The following is an 18,939-nucleotide window of genomic DNA, read 5'->3' as shown; positions in this document are numbered from 1 at the left end:
AATATACCAAAACTACTATAAGAGTCTCACTGGGTGGAAAGATTACAAGAGATCCTAATGTTCTTTATGTTTTTCAGTATTTCTAAAATATCTGCAGAAAGTATATTTTTATTTTAAAACTCAATATGATAAATAAAATAAAGACAGCACTCACCTTCTTTCTTTTTCTAGAAGAATTTCTCGTGGGGTCAGGCTTTTCAAACTCTGCTGCCTTTGCCTCTTCCTTCTCCTCTTCCTCATCAGGTATCAGAGAGTACTTGGTCCCACCTGGCTGCATGAAACAATCCTTTGCAAAGTGGCCTGCAGAAGAGAAGTAGAAAAGGTAGGGAGGGAAGAGGCAGTCTCTTACCTTAGCAGGTGGATCTTCCCTAGAAGTTCCTGAAGGGTTGGCTCGTTCAGGAGGTACTAATGAGTTCATTCAGAGCAGCTGTTGCCTTCAGAGCGGATTTTCTGTCACCTCAAGATGGCATTGCTCATTTAACCAGAGCCAGACAAGCATCTGGTCCTAGAGCTGTGGGAAACCCTGGCACCGCTTTGGAAATGGCAATGGACGTGAGGACACAGGCTTGTGCTGCCCTCCATTAGTAACTGGGCTCAGGAATTTTTAAAGGTCTATTTGGAACTTATTCCTGACAATGAAAGGCTGCTCCAGAGAGCAGAATACTTAGCAGAGGGAGCCGAGTGGCAGGCCAAGCCCCAAAGGAAGACAGCTCTTAGGCAGCAAGCAGGAAGGCAGCACTCAGATTCAAGCTAACACACAGAAAGACAGCAGTCACCTAGGGGCACTCAACATTCACAGACTGTCAGGTCTGGCAAGGGCCTGAGAGATCATCAAATCCAACACTGCATTTGCAGACGACATGAAGGCCCAGAGTAGAGAAGTACCTCAAGGTCACACAGACAGCAGCAGAGCTAAAACTTACCCCAGGTCTCATACCTCCCTGCCCTGTGCTCTTTCTGCTGCATCAAAACCAACCACCTTTGGCCTGCCTGGGCCAAATTCCATCTCTCATTATTCTTCTCTGCCTCATGTAACACCTGGTGGACACAAGTTGAAGGTAAGAGAACCCCACCCTCCCTGAGCCTACACTGCTATTAAGCGGCCCTTTAACAGATGCTACACAGCTGGTTTTGTCTGAGCTCTTTGTAGACCCTCTCTCAGGGCATAAAGAATTTGATGAAGTCATCAAAAAGCTATGTGTAAACTACTTTGCAACTCGGAGTTCAGAAGCGGGATGGTGCCTGGAAGGAGAATACAGCATAGAGTTTTCCAAATATCTATGCTGGAAATGGTCCCACAATACTCATGAGGAAGTATTCTTTCTATTTTATTTTTCCCTTCCTCCCTCTACATTAATGATAAATTGGAGCTTACACCCCACGACCTCAACCAGGGCACAAATCTGCTACCACTCATTGTAGAAAAATCAAGAGAGCTGGGTAGGTGAAAGGCTAGGGAGAAGGGGTGACAAATTGAGGTCACTCTGAAAACGAGAAGCTGGCAATACCTCTCATTATAGCTCCAACAAGGGAAGTCAGGCTGAAAGAGCTCTTTAATATTTGAGTAGGACTGGAGGAAACTTGAAGAAACAAAGCTAAAAGGAAGTGACTAGCCTGTATTCTTTATTACTAAAAAGATACTGTATTCAGAACTCTGAAGTTATAGAGATAAAGGTAATAAGCAAGAAAGAGCTTGACTTGGATCCTTAGAGGAATATATTTCCAAGTCACTTAATTTTTGCAGCAGAACAATAATCATCCTTCGAGATAAAAATTTAGAGTGTTAATCATAATCCAACACTCTTACCCCTCCTGGCATAGTACATGGGGACCTTGCCCAGGCAGGGCATCACCCGTAGAGAGAGGGGAGTAGTGGTGGTGGTGTAGTATCTGGCAGGGCCAGCATTCAGAAAAGGAAACAGAAAAAGCAACAAGCCATGAACTCTGATGTGAGTCTAGTAGGAACAGCAGATGAGCAGGTGAGGCCAGCATTTGGCTAAAAACCACAGTGAGCTAACACGCACCAGGGGGCCTCCCGCATCCCATAAAGGGTCCATCCACAAGAGAGAAAAACTAAAATGATAGAGACTTCGCCTTACCTTTACAGCCACACTTCTTGCAGGTAGTGTTCAGGACAGCCTCGAGGGTGATCTTCTGCCCAGTGTAATCCTGGAAGGACCGCCTCCGCCTCTCTTCTTGCCTGTAATGAAATGATACTGACTGTTGGCCCTTTTAAGAGATGGCCAGAGATACTACAAGTTAATACTCCATGTTGTTTTTTTGTTTTGTTCTGTCAGGTAGAAGGGAGAAAGGAAAAGCACTGGGCATAAGGAAACAGGCAGTGAAAGAAATGACATGAAATGACAATTTTTTTCATTCAGGACAAGGCTCTGAATTAATAATTATGAATGAGACTAGATTCCATCTCACTGATGCACAGGGGATGAATATATAATTACTCACCTTGCTAAGCCCCCTGCAATCCTTACAAGGTCACTCCTGGGTTTAAAAGACCTTCAAAAACTTCTTAGAAAATCAAGTCCAAGCTCCTTGGTATTCCAGGCCTTTCACAGTCTGTCTCTAACTTACTTTCCCAGCCTCATCTTGTACAATATGCTCAAGGCAAACCAGCCAGAATTAATCTCTGTTCACATTCGCATAACACTTTCTAAAAATTCTAAACATTTGACCAAAGTATAAAATACATACAGAAAAGTGTTCACAAGTATACAGCTTCACTGATTTTTACAATTTGAAATATCCCAGTAACCAGTACTCAGATAAAGATGCAGAATATCACCAGCACCTCCGAAGCCCCTCTAGTCACGGTGCTTCCCCCAAGGGTAGCTACTACTCTAGTTTCTAACAGCATAGATTAGTTTTACCTATTTTTGTAAATTATATCAACAGAATCAGAGAATGGGCCCTTCTGTGTCTGGCTCCTTTCGCTACTTTGTGAGATCCAACCAACTGTTGCGTGTAGTTGTGAATCAACTATTCTCATTGCTGCAAAGTATTTTGCTGTTGATGGGTACTTGAGTAATTTCCATTATGAAAGTGCTTCTGTGAACTTTCTAGCACACGTCTTTTGGTGAACATATATATGTATATGCATTCCTTTGGGAAATGCCTAGTTCCACGTAGGAGGGGAACTACTGGGTTGTAGGGCATCTGCCTTAGTAGACACTGCCAGACAGTGTGTTTACCAATTACACTCCTACAAGAAGAGCCAAAGTACCCTAGTTGTCATAGCTCTTATTTCTTATCTTTACTATAACACACAGTACCTGCAAAGAGTACTCTTAGAAAATGTTTAATTGAAGAGTATCACTCCTGATTATTCTTTCTTTCAAACTCTAACTGTATCCTATACACATGTCAATCCTAGCACATATCACACCACAGAGTTGTTTCTACTCTAGATCGTGGGCCTGTTTAAAAAATATCTTACTTGTGTTTGTTTCCCTGGCACCTCAGCCCAAGGCTTGGCAAGCAACAGCATCAATAAATGCTTGTTGGGGCTTCCCTGGTGGCACAGTGGTTAAGAATCTCCCTGTCAATGCCGGGGACATGGGTTCGATCCCTGGTCTGGGAAGATCCCACATGCCGCAGAGCAGCTGAGCCCGAGCGCCACAACTATTGAGCCTGTGCTCTAGAGCCCATGAGCCACAACTACTGAAGCCCGCATGCCTAGAGCCCGTGCTCCGCAACAAGAGAAGCCATGACAGTGAGAAGCCCGCGCACCGCAACGAAGAGTAGCCCCCGCTCGCCGCAACTAGAGAAAGCCCATGTGCAGCAACGAAGACCCAACACAGCCAAAAATAAATTAATTAATTAAATATATTTTTAAAATTAAAAAAAAAAAGCTTGTTGAAATTTCTTTGTTCTTCATCCAAAATGTTTTTCTTTACCTGAACATCTTTAACTTTGACCTCTGACTTCACCTAAGATTTTCCAACCAGGTCTCTGTAGAGTCCAGCAAAAACAGAAATATTCTGCCAAAAGAGCCACATTACCCAGAGAAATGCAGGATAACAATATCAAAGCAAAACAGAGCTACTCACTTCACAAATTTCAGCCAACAGTTTCATGGGATATGTGGGCTCAAGAGAAAAAACAGAGAGGGTGAAGATACTCCATATTCTGTCCCATTCATTCTTTAAAGTTCAGCTCAAATATCGTATCTTCTATAAACTCTACCACAAGCAGAGTTAAATACTCACTTTATTTTACTGATTTGTTTACATTTTGCCTCATCCTCTGTACCACAACCAGGACTTGAATAGTAAAGTCTATGTCATGTTCTTCTCTATATCTGAGCAGAAAGCACACCATCTAGCATACTGTTGTCCAAAAGAATGCGAAGATGGACAGTTCTATAAATTTATGTCTGTACTGCTGACTATTTATGTCTGAGTTTATGTCTATGGCTAATGAGCACTTCAAATGTGGTTAGTGATTGAGGAATTGGATACCAAATTTTATTTACTTTTTTTAAAAAATAAATTTATTTATTTTGTCTGCCACTGTCATTGTCATTGGCAGGCAGATTCTTAACCACTGCGCCACCAGGGAAGCCCCCAAATGTATTTACTTTTAATTACTTTACATTTAAATAGCCTATGTGACTAGTGGCTTCCCAGTTGGGACAGACCAGAAAAGCATATGGTTTAAGTTCTGAAAATGTCTGTTCAAATCCCTAGCTTTTGCCTTAGAAGAATCTTAGTCAAATGATAGGAGGTCTACTGTCTGGTATGGGTCATGCGAGAGGGTCAGTTCAAAGGGTGAAGCTTGAATAACAAAAACCAAGGCGAGGAGACTGGAGAAGTAAATGTGAGTGAGTTACTTAACAGGCATAAAGTTTTAGTTAAGGAAGATGAGTGAGTTCTGGAGATCTAATGTACAACATTGTATGTATAGTCAACAATACTATTATACACTTAAATATTTCTTAAGAGGGTAGATCTCATGTTAAATGTTCTCACCACAATAAAATAAAATTAAACAAACAAACAAACAGAAAATCCCACCAAGGCAGGATCTTGGGGACATAACTTGAACAGTCACGAAAACTCTATTGTTTTCGGATGTCCTTATTTGTAGAACTGAGTTTCAAGTGACTATGAGTTGCAGCTTAATCAAACCCTCATTATAATGAATTCCAATACACTGCAGATTCAAACATACTATAAGCCGAATCATACCTCCCACCTAACGCCCAATTCAACAAATGTGTCACTCACCACCTGTCTCCCTTTCTGTCCTTATTGCCATCACGCTAGTTTAGGCTTCATTACATTTCACCTAAACAGTAATAATTCATTTACTGGTCTCCCTGCCTCTAATCCATCCAGCACACATAGCTGGATTAATCTTTCTTTTTTTTTTTAAGTTTATTAAGTGGCAAGCACCAGTGCTAGTACAATGATATGAGTAAATACATTAAAATGATAGGACATGGTAGATAGTCTACCAGTGGAAAGAGATATATAAATGGATAATTACAGTGTGGCGAAACATAAATGCTCTTTCTAAAGACTATACTATGCCGGCTAAACCTAACTGGACACTGCATTTAACCCCTTTCCATTTAACCCCTTGCAGATTCACTTATTAGATGACCTCGTTAATACTTTGGGGCCTGAGGGAATGAAATATAAGACAGCTAGATTTTGATGAAAAATGAAAGGTAGTTGACAAACTCTGTGTAGCTGTGTAGCATGAAGATACTGAGCCTAACAGGGTGAGGCCAGAGAATGGGGTACCTGGAGAGAATAATCTGCTCAGGAGTCTCTCCCACTCAAAGGCTTTAAAAACCATTCATATTCTTTGACTGCTATTCAAAGCTGTTCACAATCTGACCCCAACGTATCTTTCAAGCCCTACATTCTAGCACCTGACCATACCCTCTTCTTTCCTTAAACAAGACTCCTGAATTGCCATGTGCTTTCCTGCCTCATTCCTTTCCTCAAGACTATTTCTTCTGCCTGGAATACTATTCTTTCCCCTGCTGCCTGACAAAATCTTATCCATTCTTCAAGACCTAGCTCAATTGCTATGTCTTCTCTGACCATCAGGGCCTAATATCAACTCTTCCTCTTCAAGCTAATTCCTAGAATCCTTCCTTTAAAACATTCTTTTAACATTTATTACATGTTGTCTTAAAATTAAAGTTATTTGCATAATTATCACATTACACTAGGCAGTAAGGTCCTTAGGCAGAAACCTTGGTATTGCCATTATACCTCACATAGAATATGAGCCCAGTAAATATATGTTGAATAATGAGTAAATGGATGCACTAACTTAACGACTACTATACATTAGGCACTATGGGAGATAAGATGTGGCCTCTGCCTCATGGGTTTTATATATCCTTTCAAAAGAAAGGGTATGATAATCTCAGATATTAGAGGAAAAACAAAGAAACATTTTAAAACAATAACTACAAGTAACCACTATGTGTTAAGTTTCTACTATAGATTAGACAATTAGGCTCTTTATAAACAAGATTTTATTTAAATCATACCATCATTTCTAAGATGTAGGTGTCATTACCTCCATTTTGAAGAAGTTGAGGTTCAAAGAGGCTAGCTAATCTGCTCAGGGTGGTATACTAGCTTGTGGCAGAACTAGGACTCTTTCCGATTCAAGTCTAACTCTAAAACCTGTCATCATTCCACTATGCCATGCTTCTTTCCTAGATGCAGTCTAGAAATAGTTTACAACAAAAGTTACTGTTCGGTCACTTAGTCATTACTAGAAGTAGTCCATACATAAAGACATATTCATCATAAAACCAGGGGGTCCTTTCCCTTCCCCTCCCTTGTTGTGAGAAAGAGAAGTAGCTCTTTTATCTTACTTGTTTTATATTTTATCCTTATAAGGGTGGCTTTGGGAAATTTCCCTGCTTTTAATGAGTCTGTATAGACAGGATTCTTTGGTGCAGAAGTAATTTATTACAATGCAATCAGTAAATGCTAGACTTAAATGACATTTCTGAGCTCAGAGTTATAAAAGATTTCTAATGTAAATGGAAAGTGTTATATAACCACAGGCAAATTATCACCAAGCATCAAGCTAAAACTAAGAAAATAAAGTAAAATGGAGATAACACCCACTTTGCAGGTTGTTATGAGAATTAGATGCACTGATGTACACAAACCACCTGGCATAATGCCTGGCACATAGTATGTATTCAATAAGTATCATTTCCCTTCCTTTTAGGTAAATTTCCTTCATATCCAAAATGATTTTGCTCAGAACTATAAACCTAAGGGTTTCCAAACATTGTGCCGCCAAGATCCCACTCAAACAACATTTCTTATTTTTTTCTTATTTAAAAAAAAAAATAACATGATGGCCATTAAGAGCACCCAATTAGCATGAGATAAAGAATGTGATATTTTATCATGAGAAGCAGTGAAATAATGTCATGGTTAACCTGAGGATAAATGTATGATTTTTTAGTTGGCTTTCTGAAATACTTGAAACAGTTCATAAACCCCCAAGACTCCTTCAAGGGATATTAGCGACCTAGGAACCCCTGGTTAGAAACCACTGGCATATACAGGTATACCCTCGTTTTATTGAGCTTCACAGATATTGCGATTTCTACAATTTGAAGGTCTGTGGCAACCCTGAGTTGAGCAAGTCTACTGGCACTATTTTTCCAACAGTATTTGCTCACTTTATGTCTCTGTATCAAATTTGGTAATTTTGCAATATTTCACACTTTTTCATTATTATTATTATTATATTTGTTATGGTGATCTCTGATCAGAGATCTTTGATGTTACTACTGTCATTGTTTGAGCATTTTTTAAGCAATGAAGTATTTTTTAATTAAGGTACATACACTGTTTTTTAGACATCATGCTATTGCACACTTAATAGACTACAATATAGTGTAAACATTATTTTATATGCACTGGGAAACCAAAAAATTCATGCGATTTACTTTATTAAGATATTTGCTTTATTGTGATGGTCCAGAACTGAACCCACAGTATCTCCAAAGTATGCCTGTATTCAAGAAAGATTTTGAGACAGCAAATTCCCTGTATCACCAGCCAGTATCCTACAGAGAAAATTTTCCATTCATAAATGAAAGGTCAGAAGAGCCAGTGAAAGTAAGGTGCTGTGTTCAGAACACAGCACATCCCAATATGCAGGAGTCTAAAACCCCACTGGAGTTATTCCTCCTACATGGTCTCTGCCTTTTTTCAGTCCCAGAGCTAGGAGAAAGGCAAATAACAAATATCTCATGATGAATGCTTGTTGGCTAACTGGTTCAAGGTCAGAAGCTGAAAAAGAATAAGGGGAAGGAAATGAAACCATTGACAGTGCACTTCTATGCTAGGAGGTGCATGTTAGCATTTCATCTTAGAACTCTATGCAGTAATGTGTTATCTTTAACACTTTATACCTCTAAAAACCAAAGCTCACAAAGGTCACATAACTCATCAATATCATAGCCTACAAACAGTAGAGTTCCCAAGTGGGCCTGATTCACTACAGCATTCTGTGGTTTGAGAAGTAGAAGGATTTTAGCCTTTCCAAACATTTTACCTACTCAATGATAACGTTGTTGGGGTCAAGGTCCTTCCCAGTCCCTTGGTTGACAACCTTCATGGAGAGGGATACTTTTATCCTATCATTTTTCATCTGAAAAAAACAAAAGCAAAGTCAGCAAAAGCTCAAAGTACATCATTTAGACTGCTGGTCTAAAATTATCAAAGAATTGAAGTTTTTATCATGTAACAAACACTGAGTTCCTCTTATGGCCAAGGTCCTGTGCTCTGAATATTGCGGGTACTAATAAGCATAACAGGCAGATCCTATGGCAAAAGCATTTTAGGAAATGGTTTTCTTATCATTCTTGACCCTCCTGGGGGGAAAGACAAAAATGGTTGCTCAGAAATCTGGGGCCTGTGGAAGTAACCAGGAAGAAAATGAAAGCTGTTTCTTTTAGATAGTTCAGCATAATAATCTGTTCAGAGATCCATGAGCACAGAATAGGTTTCAGAACATTCCAGTGGACTAGATCTCCTTTTGGACTTCGTCTAAAAGCTTTTTAAACATGAAAACAGGGGCTTCCCTGGTGGCGCAGTGGTTGAGAGTCCGCCTGCCGATGCAGGGGACACGGGTTCGTGCCCCGGTCCGGGAAGATCCCACATGCCGTGGAGCGGCTGGGCCCGTGAGCCATGGACGCTGAGCCTGCGCATCCGGAGCCTGTGCTCCGCAACGGGAGAGGCCGCAACAGTGAGAGGCCCGCGTACCGCAAAAAAACAAAACAAAACAAAACATGAAAACAATTAAGAGCATCTTTAAATGTGAAGACAGTTGTTAGCCACATTGGTCTTCTTTTGCTTCCTCCAGCATTTGAAGGCCCTCTTCACTTTGGGGTCTTTGTATTAGCTATTCTCTTTGCCTGGAATATTCTTTTCCTAACATTTCACATGACTAGTTCCTTTTCCTTTGGGTCTCAGCTCATATACCATCCCCGCAGAAAGCCCATTCCTGACCCCTTTATCTAAATCTACCTCCACATTGTTTGAACCTATTAGAGCACTTACTATAACTTATATTTTTAATTATTTTAGCTTGCTTACTTTTTATTTGTCTCCTCCAGTTATAATCTATATAAGTTCCATAACCACTGGAGTCATTTACATCTGATTCTTGTATCCCTCAGACCTAGTACATAATAAGCACTCAAATACTGTCGAATAATATTTCTTTCAGGCCTGTCTCCCCTGCAATTCTCTGGTAAAAGAGCAGGTATCAGCGTATGTGCACATTTCTCCTGTGGTTTGTCCATACCCGCAGACCCTCAAGTGAGTTGCTGTTAACAGGATCCTCCAGTGCTTTCTCATTTCCCTCATATTGCATGGTGCCAGGTATGAGGAAAAAATGACTGTAAACTCTATGCCCCTTTCTGCTTTGGTCCAAATTGAAGTCCATCTGGAAGATTTCTACTAAAAGATAGTCTCATAGATTAAGTTTTCTTCTCTCTTTTTGGTTCTTTACTTTTTTGGTATTTTCTTCACACCCACCATGTGGGTGAACTTCAGGGAAGGAAGTTTTATAAACATGTACTTATTGCACCACACTTATTACATACAGTTCACACCATTCCTTCTGAGTTTGCATGACAGACAGCCCAAAGGTTTAAATTCAAGTCAGATTATAGTGGCAGGATTCAAAAATAAGATTATCAGCCATGGTTAACAATGCATACACACTCATGAAATATCATCATGAAATACTAAGAAAATCCCAGCTTTTCCTAATCCTTTCTAATGAGTTAAAGTTGCACAGAACTTTACCTCTCGTCCAATAAGCTTCACCCACACTTTGTCTCCGACATCTACTATCTCAGAGGGCTTATCCACGCGACAGGATGACATATGAGTTCGATGGACCAGACCTGAGCACAAGAAGAAGAAATAAAATAAGGCACAGGGCATGTCTGGTATTCATACTCTAAATAACACAGTAAGGAGAAGAGCTGGAGATTCACTGAAAAAGGTTTCATTAATTTAAAACTGCAAATTAAAACAATTTGAGGACTTCCCTGGTGGCGCAGTGGTTAAGAATCCACCTGCCACTGCAGGGATCGAACATGGTTTCGATACCCGGTCCGGGAAGATCCCACATGCCACGGAGCAACTAAGCCCGCATGTCACAACTACTGAAGCCCGCGCGTCTAGAGCCCAGGCTCCACAACAAGAGTAGCCCCTGCTCGCTGCAACTAGAGAAAGCCCATGCGCAGCAACGAAGACCCAACACAGCCAAAAATAAATAAATAAACTTATTTAAAAAAACAATTTGAGATCACTTTTTATACCTAATCAACTAACAAATATTCTTTAAAATAGTGTTTAATGTTAGTAGAGATGTAATACAACAACTACATTTATATAATACTGGTAAAAATACAAGTTGTTAAAATTCTTTGAAAACAAAGGGCATAGAGATGTTTATACCTTTGATGCAAGAATATCACCATTGGAATTTTTCCAAAAGAAAAACTCAGTAGAGGCAAAAATCTATGGCATATAAAAATACTTGCAGAAACTAACACACCATTGTAAAGCAATTATACTCCAATAAAGATGTAAAAAAAAAATACTTGCAGTATTATTACCTACCAAGGTTAAAAATAAAAATTACGAAACAATCTAAACGACGAATAATTGGAAAACAGCTTGGTAAATTATGATCAATCTTTCAAAAAAGAGTCAACAGGGACTTCCCTGGTGGCGCAGTAGTTAAGAATCCACCTGCCAATGCCGGGGACATGGGTTCGAGCCCTGGTGCGGGAAGCTCCCACGTGCCGCAGAGCAACTAAGCCCGTGCGCCACAACTACTGAAGCCCGCGCGCCTAGAGCCCGTGCTCCGCAACAACAGAAGCACCGCAATGAGAAGCCCACGCACTGCAACGAAGAGTAGCCCCTGCTCGTCCCAACTAGAGAAAGCCTGCGCGCAGCAACGAAGACCCAATGCAGCCAAAGCAAAAAAGAAAGGAGTAAGCAGCCATTTAAATGACAGTTACAGAAAATAATTATGATAAGTGAAAAAAGTAAATATAAACAAGGTGACATTTTTAATCTATTAAATTAGCAAAATATTTAGAAGATAATATCCAATGTTGATATGAGTATAGTAAAATAAGAAATATTTCTGAGGCTAATATAAATCTTTAGAAACCATTTAGCAATGGCTATCAAGAGTGATAAAAATATTTAATAAAATTAAATCCTTTTCCTTGTCTGTCCAAGGTCCTTTTCTGGGAGAACCACCTTCCCTACATTCTAAAATAATCTGGTCAGTCCTTGTAATTTGGTTGGAGCTGATCTGACCCCCAGCTGTGGGCACAGGACACAGGCGTGGTCAATCAAGTTACTTCATTCCCCAGGCCACAACAATTGATTGGTTCAGGGACAGACACAAGATGCTAGCTAAATCAAATCCACTTTCTCAAGCCTTTTGTCAGGATTATAAACTACAGAAAGTTACCAATGCTCATCTTTACCACCAGGTGGCAAGAGTAAGCCAGAGGGAAGCAAAAGAAGAGGCTGCATAAAGAAGCGACCAAAGCCCTGAAGGCATAAACTGAGCACCTGATCCAGCCCCGGTGGAAGCTAAATTTACTCCCCAACTAAACTAGACAAAACGTTTCTCCTGTATTTTTGTCCCTTGCAACCAAGAGTTCTAATAATTAACTTGACCCATAATCACTTCTGAGACTAAAAAAATAATCTTATACACAGAAAAATCTATATGCACCTAGAAAAGTGATCTATATCAAAATATTCAATGTATTTTTAAGACAGAAAAAAATTAGAAACAACCTAATATCTAGCAATAGAGTAATGGTTAAGTCAACTATGGTACAGCTACTTGGCCCATTAAAAACAACGTTCAAAAGATTATGTAAAAATACATCAATAATTCACTCTTTTGCAAATATTTATTGAGTGCCTACTATGTGCCAAACATTGTAGGCAACTAGCATTTTCTCATTTAAATAATAAAAATGCTTAACACAGATTCTAAAAATTAGAAAGAAATAATCTAAACTGCTATGGATCGCAGGTTAATGTTTTATTTTCAGATGTTTTAATAATAGAGAAAACTATATTGAGGGAAATGAATATAATAAACAATTATTTTGAATGAAAATAAACCAGGAATCTAAAGAAAAAACTTGACAAGTCAAACAAAGATTTATGTCCAAAAAACCTGCCTTACCTGAAGTTTCCTGAGAGAATTACTAACCTTTATTCTCAGTCTCTCTCTCACACACATGCATACGCAAAGTTGTCAGCACATGCCTGTAACTCAAAATATCTACCCTCTGTGTTTGGAGCTCCTGTGGGAAGCCACTGCTTTCTCTGATCATGGTTATTGGGTCTCTCAGACCTACTTCAGCTGATTCTGGAGGTTGATAGTCTATCGTTCAATACCCCAGGAACCAAAATATTCTATATACATTATATAACCCATGTTTAAAATTTTAGATCATCACATAATCTCTAAATTGGATAAAATTCATGGAGCTGGGCTTTTTTCTTTTTCATGATCATGTAATGAGCAGAGTAACCTAAATGGAAAATCCAGAGAGGAAATTCAGATGCCCTAAAGGAATGGGTAACGTTTCATTTTGACATTTTTCCGCTACAACTGTCCTCTAATTCTCAAATTCACTTCTTTCCTGAACTGCTAATGGAAGTTGGGAAAGAAATTACTGTTGAACCTAATATAGTTGAGAGAACTTTTTTTTTTTTCTCAAACAGGTCTATTTATTGGAGTACCACAAAGAAAGAGTGAGTTAACCATTTGTCCTTCTCCCATGTGATCCCAAAGCAGGATATTTTCTGGCCCAGTCATCTCTCTTAGTTAAATATGGCACTTTTGTAAAGCATTAATAATGAAAAACTACAAACAACTTAAAAAGATTATGTGGTACATCTGAATGATAGAATAATGCTTTTAGATGTTTACAAAAAGTATTTTAAAAGACAAAGAAATGTTTAACATTCATTAAGTGTAAAAGCTGCAAAATGTATATATAGAATATAATCTTAATCTCAATGTTAATTTTTATGCACATATGTGACCATAAAGAAATACACTGGGCTTCCCTGGTGGCGCAGTGGTTGAGAATCTACCTGCCAATGCAGGGGACACGGGTTCGGGCCCTGGTCTGGGAAGATCCCACATGCCACGGAGCAACTAGGCCCGTGAGCCGCAACTACTGAGCCTGCGCATCTGGAGCCTGTGCTCCACAAGAGAGGCTGCAACAGTGAGAGGCCCGCGCACCGCGATGAAGAGTGGCCCCTGCTTGCCGCAACTAGAGAAAGCCCTCGCACAGAAACGAAGACCAAACACAGCCAAAGTAAATAAATAAAAAAAATAAAAATTAAAAAAAAAAAATACACTGACATGTTAACAGTGCCTATCTCTGTGTGGTAGTAATATCACACAACGATCATTTGCTTTGGTAGTTTTTTCCCTTATTTTTCTATAAGCATGCAATAGTTTTAACCATAAAAATTTTAACCATAAAAACCTATATATATATATATATATATAAGCAAAATGTAAAATTATATGTACACTATGATTGAAATTATGTAAAATTATGTCTCATATGCACACAGATGAAAAGGGAACATAAAAATTGCTATGCTGGGGTGTAGGATTTTTATAGTTGAAACGTTAATGGCTTATCTCCTTAGTTTATTGGGTGAATTAAACAAGAGAAATGGTCTAGCCCACAGTGTTGAATGCAAATGTCACGTAGGCAGTTGGATATGTAAGTCTGTAGCTCAGACAAGGGGTGTAAGCTGAAGATACAAACGTAGGAGCCTTCAGCATGCAGATGCTTACATGCCAAAATACATTAATCAACTGTCAATTTAGTGATTGGTTCGGTGATAGACACAATTCACCAATTTATTAATTTACAACAGAGGATACACTTTTCTTATACTTGGAAGGTTCCAAGTCCTTATCTAGGTAAACTACCCACTGACCCCAGTATCAAATACCGAAAAATTAGATTAGTGATCAAAAATTGCTTCAACACGGAATCAGAACAAAAGGGAGACAAACGTTTTGAGAGATGTTTCCAGTCCATGAAGGTTTAACGGACCCCCTCATAAAAGAATCCATCTCTCTAGTTCCTACCATCAGATTCATTTTTTCCTTATTAAGGCAAAATAAACACTGCCAACTTCAGGCTCTCAGGCTTTCTTTTACTATGTTCCAGAGATTGATATCTGCTCATATAATCTCTCCCTAGTAGAATGATACAATCAATTAGCCTTCAGCCTACTAAAGTGCAATTTCATTCCAATCCCTTTTTCCCTAGAATTAAACCCAGATTATCTTGTTGAAGTCTTGAATGCTCCCAACTCCTCAGTCACAGATTTATAGGCAATTACCTGGTATATTTCTGTCTATGGCTAATCCTATACTCTGTGTAGGATTCATCATTAGTTTCATTCTCAGAAGACAGCCTGAATTCTTGGGAGGTACTTCATTGTTACCCAGATACACCACCAACAGTTGGATTAAATGCATATGGTAGAAGGCACCATATAAAACATGAGGCTCCCTCCTTGGTACTGGATACTTCACTAGATACAGAACATCCACACATTCATTTAAACCTTACATCAGCCCTGTGACATTAGGTTCACATGAGGAAATAGTCTAGAAGTTAAGTAAATTGTCCATGGTCACAAAGCTGATAAAGAAAGAACTGCGATTCAAATATGAGTCTGTCAGGTCTTCTACAACACAGTAGGTATTTCTCCATTTTTTTCTTTATTATCAATCTGTTATCTTTTCAATTAAAAAGAGAAAGATCTCATCTACAACAGTAGAAACACATCTAATTCTGTTCTAGCAAACGCTCCAGAACAGAAACCAACAAAAATGCTTTGCTCATCACGTCACATGGAAGGGGGGAGTGTGTGTCTGGATCTCTGACATTAAGCCGTAAATGCCCAAAGGGCATATCAAATCCATCATCTTTCAGTAAACCTAACATAACACTTAAACAGAATGAGTCCCATCTGAGTGTATGCTGGTAAAAGAAAGAAAAAAAATTCTGACAACTTGGAAAGAGCTAGCATCTAAATCGCCATATGAGAAAAACAGACAGCCTATTACAGTCCCCTTAAAAATATTCTCCCAACTGTGTTAGGTTCACCATTAATTTCACAAATTCCATTGACAATAAAGGAAAGAGGTTAAAACTTACAAACTATTAGGGGACAGCTGCAGCCCAAAAATGTCAAAATAAAAGGTCTCCTTTATCTTTGGGGCATCTGCATTCCCTCTCTAGACTTGTCAAATAAGTTATCTCCAATCAGCAGTATATGACAATAATGTAAGCACATAAATTAAAGTGCTTGCACATCCTTTATCTTGTTGAGATTATGAATTCCTTCAAACATTTACTAAATATCCACTATATTATAAGCAAAAGTGGATCCAAGGATGAGTAAGACATCATCCTGCTTGTCAAGAAACTGAAGTATACACATCATCCCATTTCACAGATAAGGAAACTAAGGCTCAAGGACTAAGCAACCTGCTATAGTCAAGAAGCTAGTAAATGGGGGAGCTGGGACTAGGATTCATGTATTCATTTAATAAAATTCAATGAACACCCACTATATCTCAGGCACTGTAGTAGGCCCCGACTCATCCCAACAGCCTAACTATTCCACAGTTCAGTGGATTAACGGCAACTTCACTTATTTTATTACACCACATTGTAATTTGTTTACATCTCTAGACTGTGAACAATCTGAGAGCAGCAGGGACTATGTTTTCTTATCTCTGTGTTCCCACATAACATACTGACCAGAAAATAGAACTCAATAATTATTTGTTAAACCTGAATTCTTTGCTAAAAATATTTGTGCTACTACCACAAGCAAGCCACTTTAAAAGTGTTTAACACTGAACAATCTCTACTCTCAAAATTTCATAGTTTAGTGCTGGTGGGCAGAGGATAGTAGAGAAAAAAAGAACTTCATAAATATATAAGGCTGCATTGTCCACTACAATAGTCACTAGCTACAGATGTTTTACACTGAAGTTTAATCAAAATAAACAAAATTTAAAAGTTGCTGGGCTACTGTATTAGACAGCACAGATGTGGTATAATACAAAAATATATTCGGTCTTTGTCCCTGGTCCCTGCACAGAACTCTTAAAACTCTTGGAATTTCCCCAGTGATAGGGGTGTCTTTGTAATTCATAGTAAGCCCCTTTTGATCATACTAGAGTTTATGCTAATGAGGTGACTTAGTTGTGGGGCCCCTTGATAGTTTCTGGATGGAGCTGTCACCAGAAAGACCAAGTGATTAAAGGATTGGAACTTTCAGCTCCACTGACCTCCTGGGGGAGGGGCTGGAGATAGAACTCTATAAAAACTGAACAATGAGAGTCAGAGAGCTTCTGGGTTGGTAAACACCTCAGCTTGCTGGAGGGTCGTATGCCAGAGGACATGGAAGCTCTGTGTACCCCTCCTCCCGTATCTTAACCTATACATCTCTTCCGTTTGGCTGTTCCTGTTTGTATCCTTTATAATAAACCAGCAAACAAAAAGAAAGTGTTTTCCTGAGTTCTGTGAGCCATTTTAGCAAATTATCAAATTTGTGGAGGGGGTCAATGGAACTCCTGATTCATAGTGGGTCAGCTAGAAATAAGGGTGGCTCAGGACTTGCGACTAGCATCTCAAGTGGGGGCATTCTTGTGGGAATGAGCCCCGTTAACTTATGGGACCTGACACTAACTCCCGGTAGTGTCAAAATTGAATTGAATTGTTAGACACCCCGTTGGTGCGCAGAGAATTGGAGAACTGGTTGGTGTTAGAAAACACATCAGAACAAATACAGAACATTTCCATCACTGTAGAAAGTTCTATTGGACAACACCATGAGAGGGGAAGGAAAATCTAGTTTAGACTTCAATACTAGGAAGGGGTCTTTAACTCAGTAGTGATTAAAAAATTCTGAAAACAGAAATCTGAGAAAAATGACTCAAATTACAGTCTACCTTCCTGAATGAGAGATGTTAAAATCTACACACCAGTTGTTTCATAGCTCAGTCCTTTCAGGGTGGGACTTAATAATCTTCCTCCATGCAAGGGTGGAGAAGCTAAAATACACTGTAACTGCTCCAGTTACCCAATGAACCTACAGAAGTGCCCAGGATTAGAACTCACAGACTTTCCATCTAATTATTTGGCTCCCTGAGCTCCCCTTCCAAGGCTTGTCTTAGCACAGCTGTCAGACTGACAGATTGACTTGTAAACTGGCAGTCACAATCAGAGGCATCACCTGACAGGCTATGGACACAAGTGAGTTGAAGACTAACTGCTGGAAGATGGCAGGCCTTTAATTGCCACACAGTCCCCAAAGTGTCACATAAATATTCAAGTAAGGATGGGACTTTCAGGTACTGGCAGCTATGGCAAGTACACTGACAAGAAAAGCTGTCCTCGGATCAAAAGAGGTGCATACCCTATAGGGATGAGGATGAGTTACACCTCATTACATCCCAGTGAACGTAAAACGAGAAACTTTATTACAGATTGCTTATTGCAAGCTTGGAAACTACTGGTGAGCCATTTCTAATTCGCCAAGATGCAATTTGCAGCAGAGTACATAGTCTCCAAGGCTAGAGGTATGGCTTTATTAGCAAAATCAGCTGTTGGACTTCTGTAAAAGAAAAATTTTGTTTTAAAGAACTGCAAATAGTGAAAGTCCCTTTTCCATGTACATCTCTCCCTTAGCAAACCAAGATCCCCAGAGGTGACCACTGTTAATAATTTGTTGCCTATTCTTCCAGACTTTCTTCTAAATATATGCAGTAATGTTTAAAATACTAGGCATATGTAAACATGCTTTAAAAGGGGGAAGGGTCATGCTATACAAATTGTTGTGCAACATGCTTTTTCATTTTGTTAGCTTAGACACCTTTCCATTTCAGTAAATTGAGACTTACCCTGTTTTACTGATGCACTTTTCCCCCTCACTTTAACATCTCTGAAATTGGAATGCTTCTTATAACCAATGGTGTCTTACAACTGCTATCAGTCAGGTATCGGTGTGGTGGAATTGTATAAAAACTTTCCATTGGGGCTTCCCTGGTGGCGCAGTGGTTGAGAGTCCACCTGCCGATGCAGGGGACACGGGTTCGTGCCCTGGTCCGGGAAGATCCCACATGCCACGGAGCAGCTGGGCCTGTGAGCCATGGCCGCTGAGCCTGCGCGTCCGGAGCCTGTGCTCCGCGATGGGAGAGGCCACAACAGTGAGGGGCCCGCGTACCGCAAAAAAAAAAACAAAAAACTTTCCATTGACCCTTATGGTAAAAGGAAGACAGTACCAGCACCAAAGTATCTTA

The 18,939-nt window shown here is 39.5% G+C and overlaps 1 protein-coding gene across 4 annotated transcripts in view; it reads right to left on the bottom strand.

Annotated features, from left to right (window-relative positions):
* Positions 1-18,939, bottom strand: part of ZCCHC17 (zinc finger CCHC-type containing 17) — a 55,526-nt gene that overhangs the window by 18,008 nt on the left and 18,579 nt on the right. For all 4 annotated transcript variants that reach the window (XM_067725209.1, XM_067725210.1, XM_067725212.1 and 1 more), the window contains 4 exons: positions 10,332-10,432; positions 8,576-8,667; positions 2,100-2,200; positions 155-300 (listed from right to left, as the gene is read on the bottom strand). In XM_067725209.1, coding sequence (XP_067581310.1) covers positions 155-300; positions 2,100-2,200; positions 8,576-8,667; positions 10,332-10,432 — 440 coding nt within the window. The remainder of the gene's footprint in view (positions 1-154; positions 301-2,099; positions 2,201-8,575; positions 8,668-10,331; positions 10,433-18,939) is intronic.

This window comes from Pseudorca crassidens, chromosome 2 (genome assembly GCF_039906515.1).
Source record: "Pseudorca crassidens isolate mPseCra1 chromosome 2, mPseCra1.hap1, whole genome shotgun sequence".
Lineage (NCBI taxonomy): Eukaryota > Metazoa > Chordata > Mammalia > Artiodactyla > Delphinidae > Pseudorca > Pseudorca crassidens.
The sequence above is the reverse complement of the archived record's forward strand: the minus strand, read 5'-3'. Positions and strand labels throughout refer to the sequence as shown.